This window comes from Myxocyprinus asiaticus, chromosome 21 (genome assembly GCF_019703515.2).
Source record: "Myxocyprinus asiaticus isolate MX2 ecotype Aquarium Trade chromosome 21, UBuf_Myxa_2, whole genome shotgun sequence".
In the NCBI taxonomy this organism is placed as follows: Eukaryota; Metazoa; Chordata; class Actinopteri; order Cypriniformes; family Catostomidae; genus Myxocyprinus; species Myxocyprinus asiaticus.
Window position 1 is genome coordinate 37,658,267 of NC_059364.1, and position 20,503 is coordinate 37,678,769.

General features: G+C 38.4%; 1 protein-coding gene across 2 annotated transcripts in view; it reads right to left on the reverse strand.

Annotated features, from left to right (window-relative positions):
- The window catches only part of LOC127412167 (echinoderm microtubule-associated protein-like 4), a 140,848-nt gene extending 120,678 nt beyond the window's left edge, over positions 1-20,170 (reverse strand). Inside the window, exon 1 of one of the 2 annotated variants that reach the window (XM_051648317.1) lies at positions 19,902-20,170. In XM_051648317.1, the coding sequence (XP_051504277.1) occupies positions 19,902-19,926 (25 nt within the window). In that variant the 5' untranslated portion in view covers positions 19,927-20,170. Of the gene's footprint in view, positions 1-18,823; positions 18,920-19,901 lie in introns of those variants that run through there. The other variant, XM_051648318.1, reaches the window with a different exon arrangement.
- Positions 20,171-20,503: the final 333 nt, after the last annotated feature.

The window sequence follows — 20,503 nt, forward strand, 5'->3', positions numbered from 1 at the left end:
TAGTTACTTGACTTCCTTAAGTGATTTCCTCAATGAATGAACCTTCTTTATAGTACATGAGAGTTAATCATCTACTATAACTGGGGGTAATAAAAACCATTCTCCTGCACAATTAATAGGTTGGACACTGATAAAAAGTTTCACCATCTCTTACTAACAGCCACACAAACAGCTCTGAATTGTAAAGTTTTCTCTCTGCATTTATATATGCATGGATGCACATTAAATTAAGTTGCAGTGCACACAGACACACAAGTATGTCAAGTATGATAAAGTGCAAATAGCCTGCAGTAATAAAAGCCATATAATCGGTTAAATAATAGCAGACGTCTCGGGTGTGCGCAAACTGAACAGAGGTGGAGGGCTGTGCTTCAAGAAAGAAAGAGAGAGAGATCTGGAGGGAGATAAAGACATTGATCAGGGCAAGTAACAGCCAGTACCACTCTGACAATGCAAACTACCACACCGTTTGTGCTCTGGAAATGAATGACTCCTGAAATAATGTGTCTTATTAAGGAGATGCGTGACATTACTTTTTAAAGCAAACTGACTTACACTTTTCATCAGTGGGTGACAAAACAGGTGGGGGGAAATTAAAAAATAAATAAATAAATAAATAAATAAATAATCACACAGACTTTAAAGGAGGGACCTGAGCTTATCTAGGGAGCAGAATATCATAGAAACATCATAATTCTTATTAACAGGCCAATTGAGTATAGTTACTGGCAGATAATTTCAAAAATTGTCAGATGAATCGGCCTGGCTGATATTCCAGTCTATCATTAGTCAAAAAACATAGCTGACTGATTTATCTCCAGGCACTTTTCTCTAAAAGCAGTGTGTGCAAAAATGCAAAAGTGTGTGTGTGTGTGTGTGTGTGTGTATGTGTGTGTAGTCTTGAGGACTGAAATCAAAAGCAGCACATAGGCAGAGTGCTGCGGGTCTACTGGAGAATTTAAACATCAAACCTGACAATTACTGACAAGCTGACGCTCGTCTTACTGGAATACTCCTGTCAGACTCTGTTCTCTAGCCCCTTTTTATCAGATGCTATCTGGAGGTTTAAGCTTTTCACTAACCATAAGAAAGTCACTATACTATGGTAAAAAAAAAAAAAAAAAAAGAAGAAGAAGAGCACCCAAAAACAGCATTACACTACTGTGCATTCAACAGGAAACAACAGTGTTCACAGGTAAAGTAGGAATACATCAATTTTTTAATGTATTTTTTGCATGATTACTTTTTACGTCATAGACATTCATTCTCAAATAATAATTAAAAAAAAAAAAAAAAAAACATAGCTTTTTTTATTTTTTAATTATTAGATCAAAATGATGAAAATAAATTTACGATCTTTGAGATCTCAATCAGCTTCAATTCAATAGTCGGGGCACTGACCAGGGAGTCGGCCATTTCTAGGGCTGTCCCATTCACAAAATCATTCCAGTGCATGGAAACTTTTGCTCCCTTAAAATTTCGAGAATACACCCTAAAAATCAGGGAAACATTACTTACTGCACCATTAACTGAACATTGTGAAAGGTTCAAGTTTTGAAGTGCTATGTAAAATGAACACACAAATAAAATAAATAAAATCTTAAAAAGGAACACATGCAGTGAACAGTTCCCTCATAAAGTCTCAAAACTTGTTGTTCAAAATAGCTACAGCGCCCCCTGTCGACACACACAATGAGACACGATTCATAAAAAAAAGAAAATCCAAAACTTAGCACTGCTGTTCACCTGGTCACCATGGAATTTTTTTTCTCTCTCTCTCTCATGTTGGACTTGGCTGTCATAGTAAAAAAAAGAAAAAAAAGAAAAAAAGAAAAAGAAACATTACCAGAAAAAGTTGGATGGATTGCAGTGGCCCGCATTAAAGGGATAGTTCACCCAAACATTAAAATTCCATCATTTACTCACCCTCAAGATATCCCAGATGTGTATGACTTTCTTTCTTAAAAATAGATTTTTAGAAGAATATTTCATCTCTGTAGGTCCATACAATGCAAGTGAATGGTGGTCAGAACTTCTGCCAAAAGCAGATAAAGGCTGAATAAAAGTAATCCATTTGACTCCAGTGGTTTAATATATATCTTCAGAAGTGATGGGTAAGAAACAGATTTTTAAGTCCTTTTTTTACTATAAATCTCCATTTGTTTTTGGTGATTCGCATTTGCCACCTGCTAGGTATGGTGGAGAATTTATAGTAAAAAAGGTCTTAAATATTGATCTGTTTCTCACCCACACCTATATGCTTCTGAAGATACAGATTTAACCACTGGAGTTGTGTGGATTACTTTTATGCTGCCTTTATGTGCTTTTTGGAACTTCAAAGTTCTGGTCACCATTAACTTGCATTGTATTGACCTACAGAGCTGAAATATTCTTCTAAAACTCTTTGGTTGTGTTCTGCAGAAGAAAGAAAGTCATACACATCTGGGATGGCATGAGGGTGAGTAAATGATGAGAGAATTTTCATTTTTGGGTGAGCTATCCTCTTCTCCTTTCTGAAAATGCAGCATCATCACTCAGTTGTGCTGCACTGCGGGAACAGAAAGAGGCCACTATGCCACGCCACCTGGCTCCTGGGCAGCCACACGCTAATGTAGAGCATCAAATCTGCAGTGTCACTGCGCTGGCTGACCTCATTTCACAAATGCCCACTCCTTACACCCCATATTATGCAGAGACATTAGCAAGGCATGCAGAGCATGCATATGTAATTTTTTGTCTAAAAAACAATATCTGTATGTGCATGCATACTGTATACATATGTATGCATACATGTATATGTTTTCCAGTGAAACAACTCTTATTGTGAAGTATATATTTTCACTAATCCAGGAAATCACAACAAACATGCAAAAGAAAGAGTGCTATATCCTTTTAGGTGAGTGTGTTCATCATGTGTAAATAAAGGCATTTGTATTGTGTATTTTGTGCATATCTGTGTGCGTCTGTAGGTGATTGTGGCCAGTGTGTGGTGAAGCTTAGCATTTCTTAGTAAAATAGTGTGAGGGGCATCTGATGGCAGAAAATGACACATGCTGCACATTCATGATTTATAAGTGACAAAACAGCTAAAAATAAGCAGAACAACATGGCAGAGAGCACCAGCACAGTGCACTACTGTACCCTCCAGCACGCCACATACAGAAATATTAAGGGGACCACACTTAATAAAAAACTTTTTTTTTTTGAACTGTACACATTTCTTTTTACATTACACAATCCCGTTTATAGACACAAAATGCAGCTGAATCTAACAGCTCTGTAGTATATACACTGATCAGCCACAACATTAAAAGCACCTGCCTAATATTGTGTAGGTCCCCCTCGTGCTGCCAAAACAGCGCCAACCCGCATCTAAGAATAGCATTCTGAGATGATATTCTTCTCACCACAACTGTACAGAGGGGTTATCCGAGTTGCCGTAGACTTTGTCAGTTCAAACCAGTCCGGCCATTCTCTGTTGACCTCTCTCATCAACAAGGTATTTCTGTCCACAGAACTGCCAGTCACTGGATGATTTTTGTTTTTGGCACCATTCGGAGTTAATTCTAGAGACTGTTGTGCGTGAAAATCCCAGGAGATCAGCAGTTACAGAAATACTCAAACCAGCCCATCTGGCACCAACAATCATGCCACGGTCCAAATCACTGAGATCAAATTTTTTCCCAATTCTGATGGTTGATGTGAACATTAACTGAAGCTCCTGACCCGTATCTGCATGATTTTATGCACTGCTGCCACATGATTGGCTGATTAGATAATCACATGGATGATTGTTGGTGCCAGACGGGCTGGTTTGAGTATTTCTGTAACTGCTGATCTCCTGGGATTTTCACACACAACAGTCTCTAGAATTTACTCCGAATGGTGCCTAAAACAAAAAACATCCAGTGAGTGGCAGTTCTGCAGATGGAAACACCTTGTTGATAAGAGAGGTCAATAGAGAATGGCCAGACTGGTTTGAACTGACAAAGTCTACGGTAACTCAGATAATCACTCTGTACAATTGTGGTGAAAAGAATGCTATTCTGAGATGCGGGTTGGCGCTGTTTTGGCAGCATGAGGGGGACCTACACAATATTAGGCAGGTGGTTTTAATGTTGTGGCTGATCGGTGTATTAGTTGAATACAATATAGTAGAGGTCCGCCAAAAATCATGCAAATACCTTTATGCATTATTAAGATATGAGCAATCAAACATAATGGCCCCGTTTTTTTTTTTTGTTTTTTTTTGGGGGGGCCACCCTGTATATCTCAGAGTAAGATAAGATTTGGAGTCAAAAGTCCAATTGCATTTATGTGCGTTTTATCTAGCAAAGGTTTTGTATGTTGGTTTCAAACATCTAGTTCAAACCGCTCTTAAATTGTAATCACGTTTGTGAATTCAATCCTCCAAAGCAAATTTTCACTATTATCATATTTTGTTATAGCTCTTGGGTTAACAAGCAAACATAATCAAACCACGCTGGCATACATTAAGGCAAGGGTCAACTATTTTGTGAAGTCAGATTTTTACAAATAAAGTTTCAAGTTTAAATGTGCAAAAACAGATAGACACAAAGAGGGCAACTAATGGTTTTTTGTTGTTGTTGATATTTAGAAGGTGAGTTAATTTGAGTACTGAGGCCAGTTAAGCCCGCATGTCTAGAGCAATACATTTGATACTAATCCAACTCACACTGTGTGCACACTTGCCTCTTGCAACGTCACACTTAATGTGTGCGTGCATGCATGCAAACATAAACACTGTACCAACTGCGACTCTTGAACTATTACTTGACTAACTTTATCCTAACTCATGTGTATTTTGAGTGTTTTAGTATGCCCTATAATTTATTGAAGATTTATTACTGCCTCGCAAATGAACCAGATAATATTTTTCATGGCCATGTGCATCTCAAATTCAAAATAGATTCAGGTTCAAGTGAGTCTAAAAATTTTGTCTGGGTTCCACTGGTGTAGAAAGAGTGCCTGAAACCTCATCTAAGATCTGTGTTTAACCAAACCATGAACTTAATCCACACTGAACCACTTCAGTCTATAGGCTGTCCTACTGTACATATGGATTTAACTCCACCCTGAGATTAGAACCCCATTACAAACACACACACACACACACACACACACACACACACAGGTCAGGGATGGTAGCACATCCTGATTAATCCTGATTAAGGCTACAAGCAAACATGAATCTGCCCCCTTATGTTCTCCACTGCTACCCTTCAGTTCAGCCCACCTGCTCTCTCTCTATTCCATCCCCCCTTTCCTGAAGAGCAGCAGAGCAAAACAGATCTCATATTAGCCGATTCGCCTTGATTTAATTCTCAGTTTCACCACGGACTGCAGGCCTCAGGGCCTGGACTCATAAATCAGACAGGTCTCATGCATTTCTGTGGATAAGCTTCCAGAAAAAACATGGCAACATTACAAGCTCTGCAGTACTGCATATCATTCAACACAGAGATTTTGAATTATTTGCATGGGTGTGTGCGTACATGTTATAATGAAAGACAACAGACAGAGATTGTTATTGTTGACTAGCTATACTACTTCCTGTTTTCCCCAGAGAAGCCTCAAGGAAATTCAGCAGCACAGTTTACATGCAATTAATGGAGAAATTAAACAAACATGGAATGTAGGGATGGGAATCGTGAGAATTTATTTATTCTGGTTCTGATTCCAATTCCACTTAAAGCTGAAGTGTGAAATTTATATGCCACAGAATGGAAATGTAAAAAGAAAAAAAAAAAAGATTTTTAAACAGCTTTATGAATAAGCTCCTCATCTTCTATTTATTGAACAAACAGATAGCCCCGCCCCCATCTCACACCATTGGTTGAGATGAAGGTGTTGTGTCAGGCTGGACAGGCCACTCAAACAAACAAATTTCTATAGTGCCACAAAGACACAGTGTTTACAGTTAGGGTTTGGGTTAGGTTAGTGTTAGGATTAGGAGAAAATTTATCTATGAATGACTTAGTTGCATATTAAAGGGTTAGTTCACCCAAAAATGAAAATTCTCTCATGATTTACTCACCTGTAATCCATCCCAGATGTGCATGAGTTTCCTTCTTCAGCAGAACCGAAGTGAAGATTTTTATAAGCACATTTCAGCTCAGTTTGTCCATACAATGCAAGTGAATGGGTGCTATCAGGCTGCTGGCTATGTAACGGTCCAAAAGTCATATTTAGGCAGCATAAAATTAATCCAGATGACTCCAGTCAATCAATTAATATCTTCTGAAGCAAACCGATAGATTGGTGTATGAAACAAACCGATAATTAAAAAGTTTTTATCTTTAAATCGTTGCTTCCACCCAGCACTGGATTGTTGTTTGAAATGACCTAACTCTCGCATGACGTTCGTTCATTGGTTGTATATAAAGCGCGTGCTTCCAACTTCTCGTGTGAAAGCACCATTGCGCTTATATCACGCGACAGCGGTGTGATGCGTCGACTGCTGGCAGGAAGTCATTTTTTAAAGTTGATAAAGTTTTAATTATCTATTTATTTTTTACACAAACCTATCGATTTGCTTCTGAAGACATTAACTGATCGACTGGAGTCGTGTGGATTATCAAACAGCCTGCAGCCTGATGGCACCCATTCGCTTTCATTGTATGGACAAACTGAGCTGAAATGTGCTTATAAAAATCTTCACTTCGGTTCTTCTGTGTTTCTGTTTCAGTATTTTTTATTTATTTTTATCAAATGTAAGCAGTTCTGATTAAAAACCAATTCTTAATTCCCAAATCTAATGGAATGAGAGAGAAAGAGAAACAAAGAGGGTCTCTGGGAAAAGATCCAAACACATGCTTCCTCTCTGACCCTCATCTGGTCAAGTTTATGAGAGGTCCCGTGCTGAGAAATCGCCCAAATCAAAGCCTCTGACCCTTGGATGAGATAATGTTTACGTACAGCATCCATTGCCCCAAGAGACTTTGTTTTTGTTTGTTTTTCTGTCATGGTGGGGACTTTCCATTGACTTCTATTGCTTTCATACTTTGCTTATGATATGATAATGATGTAGTTTACTTTCATGAACGCACGCATGCAAAATATTCACGCATCCTGTGTAGCACAAAATAAGAGGCATGCATATTTTCTTGATTCTGTGGACATCAGCATTTGCGTGTCAGTGGTTCATCAGACTGAGAATCTATTAGTCCTCGCTACGCACACTCTCATTCCTTTCCACACACATATTTCACCTCTCACTACAGCTGAAATCTCATACATTGTTATGAAGAAAGAATGGAATGCAAGATATTGGGAGGCAACATTCCAGCATCTGGAAGCACTCGTGCACACGTGTGTCCGTTTCCGGATCTATCTTCCCTCTCCCCTCCTCTTGTGCTTTCCCCATCTCTTTTTGTTTAACAATGTTTTTTGTTTTGTTTTTTTTGTTTTTTTTTGGGGGGGGGGGGGTCTCATTTCTCAGCTTAATATGCAGAGCTATAAGGTACATACATTTGTAGGTTGTCTTCACCTAAAAGTGTAACACTGTGGTTCTGTGGCGCTATCAAATATTCACTTATTTGTTTGAGCATCGTGTCCAGCTCGGCACAACAACATTGGCTTGACCAGTGGCGTAAGTTAGGGGAGGACTATCTTGTTTGTCCAACCAATGGGAGACAGTGGGGATTCCTTTTTGTAATCTGGAAGAAGGAATTTTGTTATCTGATCTTCTGCTTGTCTTTCCAAGTGCAACACAGCTCTCATACAAAACTTTAACATTAACTACTGGCCAAAATAGACCACAATACAGATCATTTACATTCACAACAATTAGATAATTCCAAAACAAACTCTTGCATGAAACACTGTATGACACATAGCAAATGAACCGTGTTCACTGCTTGAGACCAGTTGATCCCAAACTAACATGAGTCGGGTTTCTCAACAATGATTGGGTGTTGTTCACCTCGCATTAGCACTTCCACGAAGTTACGTCTATAGCAGTGCTTTTATTTGCATCTGACTGGCCCAAGTCAGTCGGCTTTAGTTGCATTATGATGTGCATCTGGTCTAATACTTCATTGTGTGTGCGTATATTTGCATTGCTTTAACACCTCTTTGTAAGTCCCGCCTTCTCGCACACCAATTGGCCGATTATAAGAGGCTTGCTGCAACTATTGGCCAAATTCCTGCCTGTCAATCTCTCCACGAATGCACGAAGCGCTGTTGTGTTCAGCATCAAACAGTTGCTTGACAGTAGCAGCAAATGACAGCTGAGTGGAAACAATGCCCAAACGAAAGTGCAAATTTACAGAAGATTTGCACAAAAAATTCCCATGCTTTCGTCCAGGTCGAGATCCGTGGGAAGCAGAATGTATGACATGTAAAGCTGGCACTTATGTGTCAGTTGCTAATAAAGGTGCAAGTGATTTAAAAGCACACATTAGCTCTGCGAAGCATAAAGGGTCAGCAAAAGGTGAAAGTTCATCAGGTAAATTAACGGACTACTTTTTGCGACCAGGTAAAATTGTTATCACATTGCTTCATTTTCCATGGCCATTCAAAATAATAGTAATAGTAAATGAAGGTACACTCGTGGCATCAAATATTTTATTTTAGTACATGGACATTCAAAAGAATGTTGGAAATTGTTATTTATTTATATATATTTATGTTAAGCTAATAGAGTGTCTTTTTCACTATATTGAAGTTTGCATTCATAGTAACACTGTTTTGAACCCTATTATTCCACCCCATCCCAATCACCCCCACCAAAAAAGGTGTCCTCTTTTTGGAGAACCAGAATATGGTCACCTTATCATTGCAAGCTAAATATAATTGCGCTCGCTCGTCTCCAAGCGCTCGGTTAGAAGACTTGGTTCGCTCTGTGTAATTTTTGTGCTCTAACACTTGTTGTCTGCATGTACTAACTTTATAAATGCTGCACTGGCCCGAACAGGCAAGTGACAGTTCTAGCAACTGGCCTGAATCTCTCTCACACTGGCCCCGGGCAATCGGGCAGTCCTTATTGTCGAGCCCTGAAGTGTTTATCAGTAATGGTTGCATTTAGTTACATTTTATGAGGTAGAGAGTGTGTTTCTTAAATCTTCATACAGTTTTTTACATCACTTTTTTGTGATCTTGCTACCTCTTTTGTGTATGCATTTTCCATACACGACACGAGAGGTGGTGCAAAAGGCACCAGCACAAACACAACTACTTCAGCTCAATAGAGAATGAAAACATGTATCTATCAATTACTGTAAATATTGTATTCCATGTTCAGTGATAGCTAATAAAACTCATTATTGCACGGCTCTCTGGAATACTTGCTTCTGATTGGTAAATGGCACCATCTAGCAGTCTGATATTGCTCAGTAACAACCGCACATCCACGTATCAGACCGCTCATTCAGGTATTGCGAGCCACCGTTCCAGCTTCTGGAATCAATGTTTCATGTCCATTTTCTTTATTTATTTGGCAAGTAGTCTTGTAATAAGCTGGATAATGAGCAGTCAGATGTTCATACACTAACAGTACTCCCACACAAACAGGATTTGGAATTTCAGCGGTTCAGCAATTTATTTCTTCACATAATTACATAATTTCAACGCAAATCAATGTTTCATGTCCATTTATTTATTTACTTGGCAAGTAGTCTTGTAATAAGCTGGATAATGAGCAGTCATATGTTCATTAATAATAAAATGAACACCAGCAGAACTCCGATGCAATTCAGCTGTTCACCGATTTCTTTCTTCTCACATAATTACATAATCAATATTTTATGTCCATGTATTTATTTGTTTGGTTAGAAGCAGTGGCGTAGCCAAGGGTGGGCTGGGGTGGGCCTAAAATTAGACCCAGGCCCACCCAGAATATTAGAGATTATTCTTTGACTTAAAATATATATTTATAAAATAGTATAAAATTCTGATTTCTGAAAGTGTTAAAGAACTTTTTGAATGTGCCGTTTCCCAGTTGTTAAGGAAAATTTGGTTTAAAAAAATGTTGGCGAAAACTTGGTCCATCCATTTTTATTGAGGGCCACCCAAAAGTAATTTCCTGGCTACGCCCTTGGTTAGAAGGTGTGTAATAAGCGGGATAATGTTCAGTTAGCTGGATGTTATCGTTTCACTTTGGTGTCCTGATCAGCCTGTCAGGGTTTATTTTGCAATAACAACCTGCTGACTCTACATTATCCCTTACATAAAATAGTTTAACCACAAATAGAACAAAGCCTAAATGTGAAATCGCTCACTTGTTCACTATTCCATATACAATGATTACCACACAATGCACTAAAGGGAACTGGGAGCAATCGATCAGATTAGACCGTGCTTAAGGGAACTGAATATATAAAAGCTAAATGGTGCCTGCTTAAAGTTATCGCTTTAAGATGGTCAATGAAAGCGGCTTTAGAAAAACATAGAAAAGGCAGCTGATGTCTTGTGAACAGGCTTCATCTGTTAAGGTGGCCACCTTTTTCACACTGAAAATACAGAACCCGCGCCTACCAAGGAACCATGCAAAACTGCGTTTCGTTATTTAGTTTTTATAATGACTGAAAAGGAGAGGATTCACACTGAAATAAAATAAGCCACTGCTTTCTTTAAACATAAAGAAAAAAGAAGTGTAAAAATGCAGTAAAACCTGTCAAATGAATTTCAGCACCAAACTAAATGAACAGCGACTGATACATACATACATACATACATAGTCATATAGAATCTATATTAGATTATGAAAATAAAAGCTGATTTACTATTCCACAGAGATCAGACATAGTTGGCAAACGTTAACTGCAATGAGTTGATGCAATTCATTTGTTTTTATTGCATAAAACTGAGCTTTCCCTTTGTGCGCGACCTTCCCTGTGAGCGCAATCTCCAAGGCAGCCATGGGGCGCCGCCTATAGTGAAACACTTGATTTGACTGACAAAATTTAAACAGGTGAATAAAGATGTCTGCCACAGACATAATATTTTTACATGCAATAATCATTTAATGTAATTATCGAAGATGCAGATATGTTTTTGAAAGTTCAAATAATTCATTAAAAATCCTCTTGGCTCAAAACTCTTAGGGGGCGCGTGCCTCCTCAGTCTGAATGGGCATGATGCCTCTGGTGTTAGAATTTACGGCGTTACATTTTCATGGCAACAAAGTTGTAAAATTGGATGCAACTTTACACAGAAAAGGTTAGTAAGCGATTTTATCTCAATAAAATCATGCAAACATGCTTTTGAAACAGTGACTATTTTATGGATTGGCCCCAATCACTCTCATTGTAAGTGCCTCACTGTAACCCAGATTTTTTATTATTTTTTTTAAATAAAAGGGGGGACAAGCCAATTTTTTTTTATGTTTGATCAATGAATTGCAAACATGTCGCCCTGTTGTACTTAACAAGCATACTTAACAAAACCGCAGTACTCAAGGGGTAAATACAGTTACCTTCAAATATCTGTGTATTAAACAGCACATGTATTTATTCATGAAAAAGCTATATAACACTACATGAAAGGTAATATTTGAAAAACCATATTAGGTGCTCTTTGAAAGGCAGTACACCTTTTACAGGACAACCTACTGACCTACACTTGTAAGAGCACATGACTCAAAGCCTTAAGAGGCATGTTCTAAATAGGGATGCCACGGTGTGAGTAAAAATCGCGGTTAACCAGTTTTACAATTATTTGCACATTTTCTTATTATGCAACAGCTCTTATGCAAAAAATGCATATAATTTAACAACTGAACATCTAAGTGGACGTATTTCTGGGGAACATGTGGATGCTAAGGGCAAGAAAACTGAATAAATACACAAAAAAATCAATAGGAGGTGTATAATAAGAGACACTCCAATCTAGGCTACGACACGCTTATGCGCATCCAGAGTTCGATATGCTTCCATAGACCTTATTCACAGCAGCGCCATATTAGATTTTTGACGGGAATGACAATGAGGCTGTGAGGGATAGACATAAAGTCATTTCAATGTGTTGTAATGCAGTTTAAAGAGTTTTTGGATCATTCCGCAGACAAAACATTGAAAAAAAACATCTTCTCAAGAACATTCAGTAGACAAAAAACTCCAGAAAACATGAGTTGTGGAAAATCAGATGTGATCTAGGAGCTTTTTACAGCTTTATACCATTCGTGCCATTGAAGAGATGTAAGTCTATCCCTCACAGCCTCGTTGTCACTCCCATTAAAAATCAAAGATGGCGCTACCATGAATAAGGTATGCTTCAAAAGTGCGTAAATGTAAGATTATTGTGGGTGTGCAACATGTTGTTCATGCATCTGTTTTTCTTCTGCATCAGTTTATTAAAGCAATCCGTTGTCTGTCAGACACCCCAACAAAGAATCGGCAACAGACTCCATAAAAATACTGTTCACAACATCTCACAAATAAACCTTTGGACTATGCATAATAACGAGAGCATTGTGACTAAAACTGACATTTATTGTTGAATGCGGTGAATTTGTACAGAAGCAATGTTTTCAATAATGAGGACTATTTAGATGTAACTTTGTTTACTCGCTGATATTAACTACACGCAAATGCACCACACGCTGTAAGCACGCTATAAAAAGTGGCATCTTTAATTCATCACTTTAAAATCACCACAGCTAAAAATATTAAACTTACAAGTTTGTTGTTGGATGATTAGTGCAGCATCCTGTCCCAAGGATATGTTTCTTTATAGGACTTCTGTCTGCATGTTTTACATTAGTCGTCTTCAATCAGTCATTTAAATGATTAAATTCGCCTTTTTGATGGATCAGTCTGGTAGGTCGAATTCCTCTGTTATATTTTAGAATTCGCGTGTTTAAGCTTCAGTTTCACGTAAATTGAAAGTTCACGTTCAGTTCGCAACACCTGGCCATTAAAGCACCACATGGCCACCGTCCGTAACCTTAGCGACAGTTCCAGTACCCACAAAGGCATAGGAGTTTTCACATTTAAGCCAAGTGTACACTACACGACTTTCAGTTGGCGTCCTGAGACTCACAGTCCAGTTTTTCGTCGTGCTGGTGTGAACACTTCAGGACTGCAGTGTATCAACTACATGACCATTCATCCCCGACTGAGACCATGTGTACACCTGGTATTAAGATGAGTTTTGGGTGAGCCGATCACTAATGTACAAGCGAGACATCACTGTTACACCTGGCCGTCTCTTTTGACCACTTATGTTTGGATTTTGAGGAGTCTTTGATTTCATGAGGGCATGCATCAGTCATTACGCCTGTGTTTTACTGAATGATAATAAAGCGTAAAAAAGTAAAAGACGAGAAAGAAAGTGCTAAAAACCAGACAGTTTGTCTTAATATTCCCAAAAATGACATTTAAAGCAGAATTCTGAGTTATTTTAGTGCAGTACCTGTAACTGAGCATCTAGTGTGCATGCTTCATATCTGTGTCCCTATTGTACATGTTCATGCATTCGCTTTTTTAAAATGTTCTATGGTACGCTTATTCCCTTGAAATCTGCACGGAACTGGCGAAAAACCGCCCGTTTCAGCTGCCCTTAGTGTCATCCCGTTTCAAACAGATCACCAAAAATGCATCTTAAAATTAAGATAATGAAATTCATTCACAAACTCGTGCAGTTTATTCTTGATACATGTAAAAAAAAAAAAAAAACATGAAAGAGTGGCTCTCGCCCGTTTTCGTGCTTTATTGGCACCATTTGCAAGGGAAAAAATAATAAAAACAGCTGATAATAATAAAAACAACTGGTAAGGAGATGTGGGCGAGGTTTTATTTTATTTTCGAATTATGTTTTTGTCTCCTGGGGCCGGTTGCACCAGCTGTGCGTAAGTTCAAACTTAGCCTAGTTGTGGCGTAAATGGACACTAAGTCACAATTTACGCACTACTAAATATTTGAATGTTGCACCATTAAACTTAGGTAGAACGTAACCCTACGTATAAACTAAATATTTATGGAAGCCTCCGACAAGGCATAACGGATGGAATAAAAAAGCAGACTGATATTTTATGACATCAGTGAGCTCATGTTTTGCGTGACAGGCATCAATCATTTCGACATACATTAAGATGTTGACATTTACGAGAGAGAGAGTAAAAAAATTTACTTTTAAGCGGCTCTTCAGCATGAAACCGATCTAACGGTGCAGTTTTCAGGGTGCGTCGCCCGGTGTCAAGTTTCAACACATTCCAAATATATATAGGATATTATGTTTTTCCAGCCTGTTGAATTAGTATTTATTTATCACCCCTCATTTATTTTAGATACAGTTCCTATAATATTGTTATTTACACAGGGCAAATATACTATTTATCAAATCTACTTTTATTACGTATCATAAATTTTTTGCAGATGACAGTTACGTGAGCAAACAAGGTTTGAACATCAACTGTAACAAGATCAAACCGAAGTTCACGGCTTTTTAACACTTCTGTGTATAAATTTGAAGGCTGTTTATTGGATAAAAACAGGTAAACATCATATTATGTGACTACGCATCACTTTTCGGAGAGCTTACGACCTACTAGTTAAGTCTTGCCTTAAGAACAGGTGGTACAACCAAATTAAGCACTGACTTAGTTACAAACTAACTAGTAGTTACTAAGCCCTTAGTGTGAACTTTACGTCCTAACTTACGTAAGAACTTACGCACATCTGGTGCAACCCTACCCTGGTCCCCTAATCTTGCTCTAGTCTTACAACAAACAGGAAAGAACGGCTCGTGCCCATTTTGCTATTTGCAAAAGGAAACATTTAAGAAAAACAGATTAAAATAATAAAGACAGAAGGTATAGGGAGATGTGGTTGAAGTTTCATTTTATTATATTCTAATTATATTCTTTTTGTCTTCTAATTTATATGATATATTTATACATTATATATAATATTTTTGCCATGTGTAAATAAAGCATTTCACGGTTTTTAACTGTGGATTCTAAATTCTTAAGGTTAAATTAAGCATGACATTTTTAATCGCGGTTAATTATCGCGGCATCCCTAGTTCTAAAACACAAGTATATTTTTCTCAGATGTGTTGCCATGCAAGACAATCATATTCCACTTTCTACAACATGCACAGATCTTTCAGGCTGTGCAAGGTTTGCTTTTCCGTGTCTATCGTCATGACCAAAGCCACATTTTACATTGTTGAAAACCACAATGTAATCTTCCAAGAACCATACTGAGTCAAATGGGCCTGCACGTCATATAGAGGACCTTGAAAGAGTTTCCACATCTGACGCAGAGATGGAGGTGACAAAGGTGTGACCGTAAAGGTTTATGCAAAGGTTGCATATGACTGATTGTGTGGTCTGTATCGGTTGAATTTACCTGTGGTTTTTGTGCAAAGCTGACACTAGATCTGGTTTTATACGCGCTTAATGCACTTTTACCAGAGAAACTTTTCCCTTTGGTGTTTAAAAAGCTATTTGGGGGAAATCAAAGCCAGTCAAAAAGGACACAAAACTGCTGACTTGGTCCCATTTACTAGTACCTGCATGAAAAACTATTTGGATAAGATTAATAATAGATTGTACCTGATTTTATGTAATTCTTTCGATGTTAAAATGCCTTCTCTTTTCCCAATTTAATGTGCAGAAGCAACTGCGTCCTGCAAGACGACAAGGAACACCCACTACACGACACGCCCACTTCAAGTAACGCTTTATAATTTTATTAATAATTATTAATTTTACAAACTGTTCAGTTTTAACCTTTGTGGTTAGATATAGGGGTAGGGTTATAGTTAGTTTAGGGGTAGGGATAGGTGTAGTTGAAGGGTTGTTGCGGGACTCCAAATAAACACAACAAATACCATGTATGGATGTTATGCCAATGTTGCAAGACCTCAGCATTTTACCGGTTATTTGAAAGAACGTGATTGGTCTAAAGTTATCATCAGTGCTTGGCACACATACAAAATTTGAATGCACAGTTTTAACATTCAAATGTGCATTTTTATCTTAAATTTGACAAATATTAAAAATGTTATTTGACAGTCTTAATTCAAAACATTGTTCTGTTTATGTGAGCACCCCAACCAGACCGACAAAAGCATTAGCTCAACCAATGGCAATTCCGTTTGTGACGCTAGTGCCGCTGAAATTACACACTTTAAAAGATGCTTTGGATTGACTCTTGCTAGAGCAAAGGAAACAAGAAATCATTAGTGAGGGGGTGTTTTGCTGAGAGTATGTAGGACAGTGCAGAGACAGCAAGCACACACACACTACAGTTTATCAGTTGCATCCAAAAATTCAGAACGTAACCTAATCCCTGTATACACAAAACTGTACGGCCATTTCAAAGCATGTACTAAAAGTTTTAATTAATATACACCTGCAGATATACGACTAAGTTTGACACTTTTCTTGTACATCATTTCGCATCCCTGCCAGCCACTGCAACATCGCCAGGCAACTCAGAGTAGGGTAAATTGCGTGCTCAACACTCCTTCGGGCGTAACCAAGCAACAGAATCAAGTTATATAACCAGCACTGCATTTCATTGATGAGCTGTTATGTGATAGGACAGCCAGAGTAATGGACTTGATGCTTCAAGCAGCCACTCTCAACTAGTCAACAATTACAGGGCAAAGTCCTACCTCATTAAAACATCAAATTGTCATCACATTAAAAATGAGACGCTTTAAGCTAGGTCATATTAAGGACAAAAATGTTTTTTTGAATTTGAAACATGGACTGATAAAAACATTCTTTTGACTTAATATTCAATAACCTATTATTTTATAATTTCATTATTTATTTAAAATAGTACTTATAAATATTATTTTTAATTAGTGAAATACAAAAAAAAAAAAAAAATACTACAAACAACAAAAAAATGACCAGGTATTAAATATTAAGCTAAATACTAGCCTATTTAAATATTAAAATACAAATAATAATAATAATACATAATAATAACAATTGACTTGAATTTTGTATGATAGAATTTTGTTTATTAAAGTAAATACTATGTAAATATCAAAACCTGAAATAAAAAGCCTGTTGTAACATTGAATTACACACTGATTGTTCCAACAAACATGTAAGTGGTTTAATTTTTCAGTATTTGAGTGCTTTCAGTCCATAATGCAATTAAACTTGTTGCCTGTAGTCATTTGAAAGACCCCTCCAGCACAGTCCATCAACACGTCAGTCGCACTGACACACACACACTACATCAACAGATCTGCGCAGTCCACACTGATTGGATGACCCAAGTGCACCCTTGACACATAAAATAAATAAATTCCTGATGCCATTTGCGCCTTTGGCAGGGACTGTCAACAAATAATCTGCACTGACAACATCAAAGCTCTAAAAACCAATGAATACCCGGATTACACAGTCTAACATTATATAAATACAGTGTGTGCATTGCAGGCAGGAACTGATACAGTTATTCTACAATTTTTTGCAATTAATTCAGCTCAAACCACTTAACATACAGACACCACTCAAACTGTGTTTAGTAGGTAACACACGAGGCTGAAATCAATGAATATTTTTGGTTTAAGTAAACTCTGTAATAAAATAAAAAAAATTACAATTACTTTTTGAAAATCTTCCATTAAATTACATTGATAAAATGTTCACCGTTCAAAATCCCACAGTCACAGAGATAATGTCACTGATAGTCATTTTCCACCAAAATGGCAATGGTTCTCATGCCGAGCTTGTGCTCAAATGGTTCACGGCCGGGGCAATCTGGAGCCTAAATGGATCATAAATCGGCCACGCATTTCCACTAACCAGACAGTCGAACGGTGACGGAACGGGTTACGTGACAGTTTTACGTGACTACATCAAACATAAACAAACATGGCGTGTCACGGTGTTTGTGCAGCCTAAAGTTTTATCTCCTGTTTTTTTTTTTTTTTTTTTTTTGAGGAAATATTTAAACATACAGAGAAATGCGACCCAACGTTATTACATTACTCAACAAGATTGAGATATAGACGATACTATGCCCAAGACGACAAGTAACGTAATTACATTATTATGTATCAACTTTTTAAAGTGGCTTATACTGCCAAGTACTATGAACTACAACAGTGTAATCTATATTAAAATTGGTGTAGCAGATGGTTATATTTTTGCCATAGCATTTAATATTACGTTTACATCTTGATTGAGAATTCTACCAGTTTACATAACAGAATACAGTGATCTTCCTAACTAAATGAGCAATCCCATTACTGAACAAAACAATGCACAAAATAAGATGAGAAGAGTGTAAGGAAAGCTAACAAAGTTGGCAAATATAATTAATTACTGAGATCAGCTGCAGAGGACATGGCGATTCAGTGTTTATCTCAAGCGAGACTGACTGAATTTAATCCCATGTTAGTTAGCTGGATGATCGTTGTTCGAGCACAGAGTCCAAGACATCATTGAAGACCATATCGCAAGTAGAGCGCTCGCTTCCTCCACATTTCCTGAACACTTTTGATGTCTGACATTTATGTGGGGTTTTTATTGTTGTTTGAGAGTGAAAAATGACTCCTTGCTGCATACGGTAGCTACTGATGTGGTTTGGAAAACTATCTGGTGACGAAACATTATCACGCCCTTCGCCCCCCCCCCCCCCCAACACAATAGGTTCCTGTGTAAAGACCAACAAGCCCTTTGGGGCCGGTGTGGAACCAGATTTTCTGCCCCGGAACGGCCTTTACAGCGGTGGAAACGTGCGGAACAGTTTGAGAATTCGTACCGGCCCAGAAACCCCCCCACCCCCAACCTTGTCGGTGGAAAAGGGCTATGTCTTATTTGCATTCTGAATTGTCATTGGTCTTTTCTTCCATATACATACAAATACAGTAACATATACTGTACCACCATTTGCCACAACTCTGCTGTAAAAAGGTATATGCAGAGCCGCTATCCACAGTTTTCCTGACCAACCACTGGTGGCGGTGCCATGTTGATTCTGATTTCCGCTAGACTGTGTTCTGGTTCTGGTATCAACAAGAAGAAATGAATGAACTACCGAAACAAGCAATCCAGACAGAGAACAACAACCATTTTAGGGTTTTTCAACCATTTTGGAGGAAAAAAAAAAATATATATATATATATAGTTTAGGCTCAATGTGCTCAAGTCGTTGGCTGTCATCACAGGCACAAAAAAAATTTATGCAATGTATGCAACGCATGCAACGCATAGGGGCGCCATGTAAAGGTGGGCGTAATGGGACCCCAACCCAATTATGCCCCCCTTTACATGAGTCTGTTTAACTTGACACGTCTGAAAAACGCGGCGCTCCTGCGCAAGACGCTGAAAAACAGCGAGACGCGGCGCAACGGTAAAAGACGTCTGTCTAGCGAAAGTTTACATAATAGAAAAAGAAGCAACAGCAAATACAGACACAAAAACGTTTTCGCTGTGAACGGCCCCTTATGCGATATTCACAGGACAAAAAAACGAGACGCCTGCTGATTGTCATGACAACGGCAAAGCAGCTCTGATGTGGCATTTACGCAGAACCGCAAAGCCTTAAATCTAAGCGTACATAAAACTTCAGCTCTATTCTTTTGCACCCTTGCAAGAACTGGTATTTCCTTTAAGAAATGCACAACGTGAGCTACAGTGTGTAGAACGCATTGTCCAATGGCACGTCATAGCAGGGCTTTAACAACGGAAATAAACACCAGTCTGAAGATATACTGCCATCGTGATTCGTGGTATGAGCCTCTTGACACAATGCAGTTTACATTGTAGCTTTCTCTCTACCGAGGCGCACATACGCACGAATACAATATCAGTTACAATGGATTTAGCGTTGACACGTGTTTGTATTGAGACAGCATAAATTTCGCACTGCCCTGAATGGCACTGCGCGTCTATATTTGCCATGTATGCAGAAGACGCTTTCTATTAATAGTAAGCATTTACAACCCATAAACACACTTACCTAAACTACCGGCGAAACCGTCCATTTCTGGGTAAAATCCAGGGAGATATTCCTGGAGCGACTGGGGGATTTCACCTTCCTCTATTCGAGAAGAAAGAGAATAGTATAGGCTTTAGCACGTATAATGTCACGCCGACTCCTTCAGATGTGATCGGCTGGTATTGAAGAACAAGTGGGCGACCGATCTGCGGTTGATTCTCCGTCCGGATAGCGCAGCACTTTTTGGGGGCACTCGATCACGGCGGCTCCCTGAGCTGCTCCTGCACGATCCGGCGGGGGAGGGAGTATAAGGAGCACTGGGCTTTCGCGTTTCCGACTCCGCCTGCTTTGGCACGGCAAGCCGCCTCAGTTGACTGCTTGAGCCCGACTGCGCCACAGCCTGACATAAAGGAGCGTCTCAGTACGACAGCTCTAGCCATGAAGTGCATACTGGGGTGTCCTTAGTTTATGAGGATCGTAGTAGACCCTCGTTTCATATTTCTTTCTTATATATATATATATATATATATATATATATATATATATATATATATAGAGAGAGAGAGAGAGAGAGAGAGAGAGAGAGAGAGAGAGAGAGAGAGAGAGAGAGAATCAGAATCAGA